We start from the raw sequence: 11,047 nt of genomic DNA, 5'->3' as shown, positions 1-11,047 counted from the left end.
GTCTAATCTGTAAATTTGGTAATGCTTTGTAATCCTGTTCCAGCGATAGATACGGGTCAGGGCTGTTACATTTTATCTGCAAAGTTGTTGTGTATTCACAATTACTGGCAGCATATTAACTTGCAAACACTTGTGGTTTATCCACAACTTATACTGGCAGCTATTATCTGTAAATCCGTTGTGTATTCACAACTGCTGGCAGCGTATTAACCTCCAATTCTGGTGGTTTATCCACAAACTGGAGTGTCCGGAATATAAGAGTTCTGGGAAACTCTAACTCTGGAGTGTAATAGTGGGGTAGAACCTGTTTATACTGTTAAATTGAAATTGCTATGTATTGCATCATCACACATAAACATGTTCGAATGAACTATCACTTTCATCTATGCTATGAGATTGCTAATGAAATGTATAATGTTATTACATAAGCTTGGATTACTATTTGACACTGATTTACTTGTGATGGAACTCACACTGATATCTGGAGGGTTTTAACTCTATTTTCTAATATATTTTTAGATATATTATTTGATGTTTCATTATTCAGAGTTTGTATTATTATTTTATTCCGACTATGACATGTGATTTAGGATTTCAGTTTTATATTGCATTACACTTAATTTGATTTTAGGATAACAAGATATGTTTATTATTGAGTTATGCATGAATTTCTGATTTTTATTTAAAAACAACCACTTGTCACATTTCCACGGCTACATCTTAATTAAGGTTTTGAAGATTAATAAATTGGTAATTAACTAAGTTTTCTACTAAATTAAACACATATTTCGAAATGACTGTTTTTAAAACCGCGATAGCGAATTGAGTCACTTCGGTGGCTAATGTAATTTTCCGAATTAAGATCTAACGTTTAGGTCATGTTGGAGAGGTTACACGAGCAGTCTACCCAGTTAAAAATTAGAAATCCAAATTCCAAAAACCATCTAAAAGTTCCATCAATTTTTAATTTTTATTTTTCACCTCAATTAATCCACATCGGAATTTAAAATGCCAGATCTCCAACTTAACAACAACAATATCAGTATGGATCATCTTGCTCATTTTTCTAATGGACAAGATCGTTTCTATAAAATTTTCAAGTAAAAGGACTGAAATGCAATACAAATACAGTACAGGGATTGATTTATAGTTTTACCCCGAAATCTATCAAATCTTGTGTGTTTCACTTTTTCTTACAACACATTAAAACTGTCCTAATTTGTTTGGTTTGCTTGTTTTCCAAATACTTTTCCTTCATCCGCAAGGGGATGGAAGATACCAGAAAATGTCAATTTTATGTTTTTGTATCATATGTTCGACGAACAGTATACTTTTTCATGTATACAAAAGAAAAAATAAAAACAACAGTATCACTATCAATCTGTTATAAACATAAATATCAGATAAGGAAGATTCTCAGCCTCTTCTCTGATTAAACTCTTTTTTCTTTGAGAAAATTCTCTTCTTTTGTTTGTCTTTTTATTAAAAGGGTTTCTTTTTCTTTCTCACGTTTCCCTTACAATTTTGTTTTCCATTGACTTTCTGACTTGATAAACTCAAGTAATAATTGCTCGTCTATAATTATAACTGTTATTCAAATATTCTTTCTTTAGCTACAATTTTTAGCAGTGTTACACTATTGGGTACCTTTGAAAAACAAGTTCCTATCACATGATTCAAAGTTATTTTCTATTTTTATCTGGTTTCTCTTAAACTCTTTCATGGCATCTCTTCTTTTTTTTTTTAATTTTTTTAAATTATCAATAATAATTTGTTTGGGTTTTAAATGAAATGCAAAAAAGTAGTTGGGTTATACTAAATGTGTTAAGGTTTGGTTTATTTATTTCATCTGAAAGTCAAAGTTGAAACATGGCAGCCTGGTCCACAATCTCTACCAAAGATTAAACTAATTAAGATGAAAAAGAATTTGTGAACAATGTATGCTGTTTAAGTAAATACTTTGCTTCTCTCTTGTCATTTCTGGGGATCTTCATTTATGAAATGGGGTTCTTTTCTTCATCATTTTAGTGGTTCATATGGCTGCTTGCTAATGGTTTCAGATAGAGAGAGCTTCATTAACTTTTCTTTTCTTTTCTTTTCTTTTCCCATTTCTTTGCTTGTTCATAAATAGAATCCTTGTCTGATTGGTTCCTGGATCTTCTTTGCAGCTGGTTTCTGTTTCCAGAATCTTGCTTTATAACTTCATCTTCTTCTGAAGACTGCAAAAGTTTCTTGAATTTTAGTGTTTGGACCATTTGAATAGGATTAAATTTTGTGCAAAAGAAATGGCTGGTGGAAGGAGGAAAAAACAACATTTTAGCAGAATTCATGCTTTCACATGTGGGAAAGCATCTTTTAGAGGGGATCATTCATTGATTGGAGGCCCTGGTTTCTCTAGAGTAGTATATTGCAATGACCCTGAATGTTTTGAAGCAAGTTTGCTTAACTATGGTGGAAATTATGTTAGAAGTACAAAGTATACACTTGCAACGTTCTTCCCAAAATCATTGTTTGAGCAATTCAGGAGAGTTGCCAATTTCTATTTTCTAATCTGTGCTATACTGTCTTTTACACCACTCTCTCCATACTCATCTATCAGTAATGTTCTTCCATTAGTTGTTGTAATTGGAGCCACTATGGGAAAGGAGGCCGTCGAAGATTGGAAGCGAAAAAAGCAGGTAATTGACCGGCTTTGAGTTGAACGATAGTTTAGGATTATTGTGCTTCTGATTTTTGATGTTACAAATTTATATTCAGTTGCCGACAGTTCTTAGACTAAAATATGCTGTGATGTTCCTTTTTTTATGAATTATGGAGAATGTATGGTAGATTTCTGAAATTTCAGGTAGGCAACGTATATGTTGTTGGGTTTTTAGGATGAGATGTCAAAAATTTGTCTGTTCAGGACAGGATTTTTGGGAAAACATACTTCATAGGTGCTAATAGTTAACATATTTCATAGGAGGTTGCCTATAGCGGTTATCTTGCAGGTGAGACAGAGAAAGGTGCCGGTAGAGCAAAGCGGGTTGCCGATGTCTTAGAGATATGTCAATTTAGATGTAGTGGATCTATTGTCCATCTTGTTGAGGTGTTCAAGTCCCTTCAAATGATACTTTGCATAAAAAAATTGGTGTTACATACTGTATAATGGTTGAAAAATGTTTATGGTAGTGCTACTCAAATATGTATAAATTTTTGCTTCTTATGCACATTTTTGTAGAATTTCCTTCAAAAAAGAAAATTTGCTTCTTTAGTAAGTGGGATTGATGCTATTCCTTTATGTCTCGCTTTCTCTATCTCCATTCTTCATTTTGTTTCTTTTTTATCTGGTTTTTTTAGTCTATGTTTCTCGGGTTTGTAAACCGGTTGTTGATGACATTGCAGGACATTGAAATGAATAACAGGAAAGTTAAAGTGCATCAAGGTGATGGTGGTTTTGAGCATACGAAATGGATGGATTTGAAAGTGGGGGATATAGTCAAGGTGGAGAAGGATGAATTCTTTCCTGCAGATCTTATTTTGCTGTCATCAAGTTATGAAGAAGCTATTTGCTATGTTGAAACGATGAACCTCGATGGGGAAACCAATTTGAAACTAAAACAAGCATTGGAAGCAACTTCAAGTCTGCATGAGGATTCGAGCTTTCAAAATTTTAAGGCTGTCATCAGATGTGAAGATCCGAATGCAAACTTATACTCTTTTGTTGGCAGTTTGGAGTTCAGAAAAGAACAATATCCACTATCTCCTCAGCAGCTTCTACTTAGGGACTCGAAATTACGGAACACAGATTATATTTTTGGTGCAGTTATCTTCACAGGACATGACACAAAGGTCATTCAAAATTCAACCGAACCTCCTTCTAAGAGAAGCAAGATTGAGAGGAGGATGGATAAGATTGTGTACGTTCTGTTTGCTTTGCTCGTTTTGCTGTCTGTTATTGGGTCGATTTTCTTTGGAATAGCAACTAGGGAGGACCTGGAAAATGGAAAAAAGACAAGATGGTACCTTAGACCTGATGAGACCACAGTTTATTATGATCCGGAAAGAGCAACAGTTGCTGCAATTTTGCAATTTCTGACAGCCCTGATGTTGTATTCGTATTTGATTCCCATTTCCTTATATGTATCCATTGAAGTTGTCAAAGTTCTCCAGAGCATTTTCATCGACCAAGATCTACACATGTACTATGAAGAAGCAGACAAGCCGGCACGAGCTCGAACCTCGAATCTAAATGAAGAACTTGGTCAGGTTGATACAATACTTTCTGATAAAACCGGAACTTTGACTTGCAACTCAATGGAATTTATCAAATGTTCTGTAGCAGGAACATCTTATGGTCGTGGAGTTACTGAAGTCGAAAGAGCTCTCGCTTGGAGAAAGGGTTCGCCTTTGGCCCAAGATGTGACAGAGGAAGAGGGACAAGTAGAGGAGTTTAAGAAAGAAAAGCCATCTGTCAAAGGGTTCAACTTTGTGGATGAAAGAATGATGAATGGGAATTGGATAAAAGAACCTCGAGCAGATGTAATCCAGAAGTTCTTACGACTATTGGCTGTCTGTCACACTGCAATACCTGAAGTGGATGAAGAAGCAGGAAGAACTTCATATGAGGCTGAATCACCAGATGAGGCAGCATTTGTCGTTGCTGCCAGAGAACTGGGATTTGAGTTCTATGAAAGGACACAAACAAGCATTTCATTCTACGAGTTCGATCCACTCTCCGGAGAAAAAGTTGAAAGGTTATAAACCTTAATAGCTAATAAACCATTTCCAAGGCCTTCCATTGCATCAACTGTAGCCGCAAGCAGAATACATAGGCTTTTGTGGCTAATGGTATTTTCATATATGTATTCAACATGATGGAACATTTCTATTCCCTTTTGCAGATCTTATAATCTATTGAACATCTTGGAATTTAGTAGCTCAAGAAAGCGGATGTCGGTGATTGTGAGGAACGAGGAGGGAAAGCTCCTGCTACTTTGTAAAGGTGCTGACAGGTTCGTAATCTGAAGCAGCCGTTTACTACCTAATAGGACTATTTAGAGTAATTTTAGTGATAATGATGAACATAGCACCAAAACTAACGACTAGGACGTCATTCTATCTCCAAGACTTAAAGGATGAATGTCAGGGAGGGGACAAGAAATGTATAACTCCTGACTGGCTAAATTATGTTGCTCAGTAGTTCTTTCCAGTATCCAAATACTTGAAAAGAGATTATAATAAGCGCATTTTGTTTCTTTAATCAAGCAGTGTCATGTTTGAAAGACTTGCAAAGAATGGACAAGAATTTGCAGAGCAAACCAAGGAGCACATTGCAGAATATGCCGATGCCGGTTTGAGGACTTTGGTAATTGCATACCGTGAAATAGATGAGCAAGAATATGTCGAGTTCAATGAGCAGTTCACAGAAGCCAAGAACCTAGTGAGTGCTGATCGCGAAGAAATGATTGAGGAAGTTGCAGGAAAGATTGAGAGGGACTTGATTCTTCTTGGTGCTACAGCTGTTGAAGACAAACTTCAAAATGGGGTGAGTTTGAAAGCAACAAATATGACTTGTTCGTGTTTCATTTCATGTTCAAACGCTGGAGAATCAAGTCACTTTTAATACGAAATCTTTGGTTTTATATTGAGTATTTCGCCTTTCTTGCCGGACAGGTTCCTGAATGCATTGACAAACTCGCACAAGCTGGGATCAAAATATGGGTTCTAACAGGAGATAAGATGGAGACAGCAATAAATATTGGGTACGGTGATTATTAGAAGTGCTTACCATAGGCTCTGATGTGAGCTTCCATATGCTGATTTTTGGAACTTTTGTGTTGAACTTTGCAGCTTTGCTTGTAGTTTGCTTAGACAAGGAATGAAGCAAATAGTAATAAATCCAGAGACTCCAGAAAACAAGGCATTGGAGAAATCGGATGACAAATCCGCTGCTGCAGCTGTAAACATCTCATACCTTGAACTCTGATTGCATATCATTATGTTTTCGGATTCTCACTATTTTGAACTCTGATGGCCTATCAACTCAAAAATTCTCAATTACTTTGTTCTTTTATATTCAGATTAAATCCTTCAAATTGTTTCCATACATTTTGGTAAAATGAATTAATTGCAACCAAACTTTCCAAATTCGTGGATGGATCATGGATCAACTCATTTTCTCCAACTCTTTTTTTCGATTTAATTGAGGCTGTGCTGTTGTCTTATCTGTTCAAACATGACAGTAGTTATAGTAGGCAGTGGTTTCTTATCTGAATCTAACCCCATATTTGAGTGTGCTTGTGAGCTTGATGAGATCCTTTTGATTTTCTAGGCATTTAAGGCAAGCGTTCTCCAGCAGATAGCTGAAGGAAAGCGGCTGCTTTCTTCATCAACCAAAAATTCCAAGGCAGTGGCTTTAATTGTTGATGGCAAGTCACTAACTTATGCTCTGGAAGATGATGTCAAAGACAATTTCCTAGAACTTGCCATTGGCTGTGCATCCGTTATTTGCTGCCGTTCATCTCCTAAACAGAAGGCGCTAGTAAGTTCATTATCCTTCAATGGCGCACAGAAATTATTTTAGTTTGTTTGTATTGAGCACAAAATGGTATTTTTTGAGTCTTATGTCGGACTTTGGGATAACATATACCAGCAGAAAAAAGTGCTGAAAAAAGATCTCAAGAACTGCAAATATGTTGTTATAGAACTTATGGAATCTTTGAAAATAAAATCGGTTTAAATGAACGGTTGAAAATTGTTGTATATCAACTCAACTAACAATTACTTTTTCTAGCAATTTCGAGGAGGACTCAAACTAATTAAGTTAAAATAAACAATGCAGGTTACACGGCTAGTTAAATCTAAAACCGGAAGTACAACTCTAGCAATTGGTGATGGAGCAAATGATGTTGGTATGCTTCAAGAAGCCGATATTGGCGTTGGTATTAGTGGTGTGGAAGGAATGCAGGTAATTGCTCCATGTATAAAGGTGGTGCATATTGGTTTGTTTCACTCGATGCGTTTTGCTTCTCAGTTCTAATAGCTACTTCTTGAATCATCAGGCTGTCATGTCGAGTGACATCGCAATTGCCCAGTTCCGTTTTTTGGAACGCTTGCTTCTTGTGCATGGACATTGGTGTTATAGAAGGATTTCATCAATGGTAATATAAGTTGCTCTGAGATGTTCTTGAAGTGTTAATCAATATCTGCAATTTATATTGAAATGACAATCAGTATAAGCAGTAAATGCCTTGAAAATGAAACTCTATGTCTGGTTTTCGTTTTTAATCCATGTTCGAAAATTCAAAGCATGTTCTTAATCCTTATGTTGTGCCAATGGCAATCAAATGCCAGAAACCTGACAAATGGACTATGATGTAACCTTTTTGCAGATATGCTACTTCTTTTACAAGAACATTGCATTTGGCTTCACAATCTTCTTCTATGAGATATACGCATCGTTCTCGGGTCAAGCTGTATACAATGACTGGTTCCTATCCCTCTATAACGTCTTCTTTACATCACTTCCCGTGATTGCTCTGGGAGTTTTTGACCAGGACGTCTCTTCACGTTTATGTCTCAAGGTATCTCTCAGATTTCTTGAATGGCAAAACTAAAGTTTTGTTTCTAAAACTCGATAACGACAACAATAAAATGAAATTATGATGATTGTATCTCATTGCAGTTTCCTCCATTATATCAAGAAGGAATCCAGAATGTCCTCTTCAGCTGGCTTAGAATCCTTGCCTGGTTATTTAATGGTGTGCTTAGTGCCACCATAATCTTCTTATTTTGCATTCGAGCGATGCAACATCAGGCATTCCGCAAAGGAGGTGAAGTTGTTGGCTTGGAAATCCTTGGCGCTACGATGTATACATGTGTGGTATGGGTAGTTAACTGTCAAATGGCACTATCCATCTCTTATTTCACATATATACAACATCTCTTCATCTGGGGTGGCGTAGTTTTTTGGTACATATTCCTCATTGCATATGGAGCCATAGATCCGGACATATCGACCTCTGCATACCAGGTCTTTATCGAAGCATGTGCACCGGCAGGGTCGTATTGGCTTCTGACACTCCTCGTGCTAATTGCCTCGCTGCTACCGTACTTCACTTACTCGGCCATCCAAATGCGGTTCTTCCCATTGTATCATCAGATGATACAGTGGATTCGAAGTGATGGACAAACCAACGACCCTGAGTATTGTCATATGGTGCGACAGAGATCACTAAGTCACACAACAGTAGGTTATACGGCACGTTTCGAAGCAAAATCGAAGAGCTCGAAAGAGAGAGCTCGGGATCATTGATGATCGTCCTGGCTGAAACGCGGATTCATTCATAGACGGGTGAGAGAATTTAAACTGCAACTTATCGTATTACAGTGGTTATTTAAATCCTTTTGTTTTTATACTGAAAAATTGCTGTATATTGCTCCTGCTACAAGAGTTCCTTTTAAATGTACATAATACGCAGAAGATCAAGATATATAGGCTCTGAGTTGTATTTCTGAGGCCATATCACATTTTGCAGCTAAACCTGTAATTTTATGAAAGATGTACCTTTTATACAGAGAGAGAGATTCAGTTCAGTATGATTGGTGTTAATATTTATTAATATAGTGTAACTTACAAATATACTTTAAAGCTTCTATTGATTTATTAATTTAAATTTAAAGTAGAATTTAAGGCACCAACCTTAATAACTGGGTGACGTGTTAAATAAAGCGTTAGAATGGTTAATGGATTGGATAGGAATTCCAATTAAATTACAAACGTATTTAGACAAATCAAATATAAAATCTCGACTGAATTAAGGAAAATGAATGCATTTTTCAAACTGGAGGTGGATGGGGATGGGTTTCATTTTTAGTTTGATCCTCACCAAAAGACATAACTTTGGCACCCGCCTCCACCACCTCCCCCGCCATACAACCTCCACACCTTAGCTTCAACCATCCCAACCAATCTCCATGCTTTATCGTATCCAATGGCGTTATGGCCACTACCGCCTCCCCCTTCGTCCGACGTCGGACACAAATCCTTCCCACCACACAAGAAACAACAGCTAGAATAGTCAGAACTGAGATGACGGCGAAGAATGGCCCTAGAGACCCTGACGACGGTGACGAAGTAGTACTGCTTCCCACTGCTGCTGCTTGGCTGCTTGCGGTGTCTCCTTGAAGTGGTAATGATGAAATAGAAGATGCCATTGTAATTGTATTAATTGGTAAATAAGCAAAAAAACGAGGCTATAAATACACAATATTCCATTGATTAATGCAAAAAGGAGAATATTTTGAAGAAAAGCGAGGGTCGGCCAGAAAAAGAGAAAGATGGGAAGCCAACATGGAAAGGGAGTTTGCTTGCATCAGAAAGGTATGCTAACTTTATCACTGCACTGTTCCACTTATTAGCTCATTGCTTCTCTTTGTTAACTTCTATTTCCTATTCAATAAAAAATTGACACTTTTCTTTTCAGTTGTGTGTCTAAACTTTTATTTTGATACTTAATTTTATTTATAATTAAATTAAAAAAAAAAACTATCTTCTCAACCCAAAACCCTTAAGCAGCTTCAACAAATTTCTTCTCAAGCTTTATAAAATTTAAAAGCACAAAATTTTAAGTGAAACATGATTCGAAGATTACAAATATCACGAAGAAAGAAAAGGAATTACAAATAGATGCTTCCTTTGGTGCCTAAGAGGTTTCAAACTCTACCAAAACAGTCCCAGCAATCTTTTCTCCTCTTACTGATTGTCACTCTCCAAGAGTGAGGGTTGGAGTAAGAACAACTTCTCTATCATTCCTTAAAAGCACTTTCTTGTTGGCTAGCACAATCTATGAAGAATGTAATATATTACAAAATGCTGAACTTGTTAAGATTTTTTTTTTTTTTTGAATTTCAACTCGTTAAGAACTTAAAGTCATAAGTGGGGGCATTTTAAACTCTTTTATTCTATTTTTAAAGGAAAACAAAAGGAGCTTAAAATCTACAATCAAATAAAAAACAAGAATGAATATTCGCAAAGAAGGAAAAAAAGAATTGGTTGAAGCAACTTTTTTAGGGGACGAGGTGACGTTAAGGGATTGGAAAAAGATGAAGAGATGTATATATATTATTAAATTATTTTTATTTAATTAGATGTGCCACATGTTAGAATATGATTGGTTAAGTATTTTTTTAACGGATGTGGACCAAAAGTGTAGTAGAATCAAAGTTTAAATATAATTTTTTATTAATTTAAGTTAGTGGTGAGTAAAATTTGATTTGATTTAAAAAATTAAAAAAAATTTAAATTTTAAGTTAATTAAATTGAGTTATTTGAGTTACTCGAATTATTTAAGTCAACTCGAATAAGAAATTTCGGATTTCGAGTTCAAGTCAAGTTAAATTTTTACAATTCGAATAACTCGAATAATTCAAATAATAGATTAGTATAAATACTGTTTTGGTTCCTGTTAATTTTAAAAATGAGCAAATTGGCATTTCTTAACAAAAATTACAAAAAATCAAAGTAATTTTTAAAATTTGAAAATAATTTTTAAATTCAAAATATTAAAAAAATTATAAATTTTTAATAATATAAATATGTAATAGGAATATGATTAGATTTTAACATATATACATCACAAATAATATGAACATAATAAAATGGAAAAATGAAATGAAGTTTAAATTTGAATTGAAAAGAATAATCTATAAAAAAACAAAGAAAAGATTAATAATCATGAAATAAAGAAAATAAAATTAATATTTAAATCATCAAGAAATTTCATAAATTCCACCTTAAAATTTTTACTTCAAATTTCAAAAATTCTAATTTCTTTTACCTAAAAAATAAAATAAATTTATGTATTCTCACAAATGAAATCCCTACTTAATGCCTCTCATTCAAACATACCAAGTCTAAATACTCTTTAGACTCATTCTCATTAGAGTTAATATATGATTTGTTACTTAAATTTAGTTTTAATGTGTAATTTAGTATTTGAATTTTTTTTAAAAATTTAGGTCCCATTTAGATAAATGGTGAGATTGATTCCGCTGAAATTAATTA

General features: G+C 34.8%; 2 protein-coding genes across 4 annotated transcripts; one reads left to right on the top strand and one right to left on the bottom strand.

Moving 5' to 3' along the window:
- The first annotated feature begins 1,234 nt into the window (after nucleotides 1–1,234).
- Nucleotides 1,235–8,580, top strand: LOC107887062 (putative phospholipid-transporting ATPase 9). Of its 3 annotated transcripts, none has more exons than XM_041093673.1 (12): nucleotides 1,235–1,560; nucleotides 2,169–2,678; nucleotides 3,385–4,736; nucleotides 4,884–4,994; nucleotides 5,251–5,527; nucleotides 5,656–5,744; nucleotides 5,833–5,941; nucleotides 6,314–6,523; nucleotides 6,824–6,949; nucleotides 7,044–7,142; nucleotides 7,374–7,565; nucleotides 7,667–8,580. In XM_041093673.1, the coding sequence occupies exons 2-12, from the start codon at nucleotides 2,286–2,288 to the stop codon at nucleotides 8,294–8,296; spliced, it is 3,588 nt and encodes a 1,195-aa protein (XP_040949607.1). In that variant the 5' UTR covers nucleotides 1,235–1,560; nucleotides 2,169–2,285; the 3' UTR covers nucleotides 8,297–8,580. The 3 variants fall into 3 exon arrangements, with proteins under 3 accessions (XP_040949607.1, XP_040949596.1, XP_016666683.1); XM_016811194.2 differs by lacking the exon at nucleotides 1,235–1,560 and adding an exon at nucleotides 1,573–1,681; XM_041093662.1 differs by having other exon boundaries at nucleotides 1,333–2,678.
- A 130-nt stretch (nucleotides 8,581–8,710) lies between these two features.
- LOC107887063 (uncharacterized) lies at nucleotides 8,711–10,006 on the bottom strand. The gene has a single exon (XM_016811195.2). The coding sequence runs from the start codon at nucleotides 9,196–9,198 to the stop codon at nucleotides 8,821–8,823; it is 378 nt and encodes a 125-aa protein (XP_016666684.1). The 5' UTR covers nucleotides 9,199–10,006; the 3' UTR covers nucleotides 8,711–8,820.
- Between the last annotated feature and the right edge of the window lie 1,041 nt (nucleotides 10,007–11,047).

Source organism: Gossypium hirsutum, chromosome A03 (genome assembly GCF_007990345.1).
Source record: "Gossypium hirsutum isolate 1008001.06 chromosome A03, Gossypium_hirsutum_v2.1, whole genome shotgun sequence".
Taxonomy (NCBI): Eukaryota; Viridiplantae; Streptophyta; class Magnoliopsida; order Malvales; family Malvaceae; genus Gossypium; species Gossypium hirsutum.
Note: the sequence above shows the minus strand (reverse complement) of the source record. Positions and strands in the feature narration are given on the sequence as shown.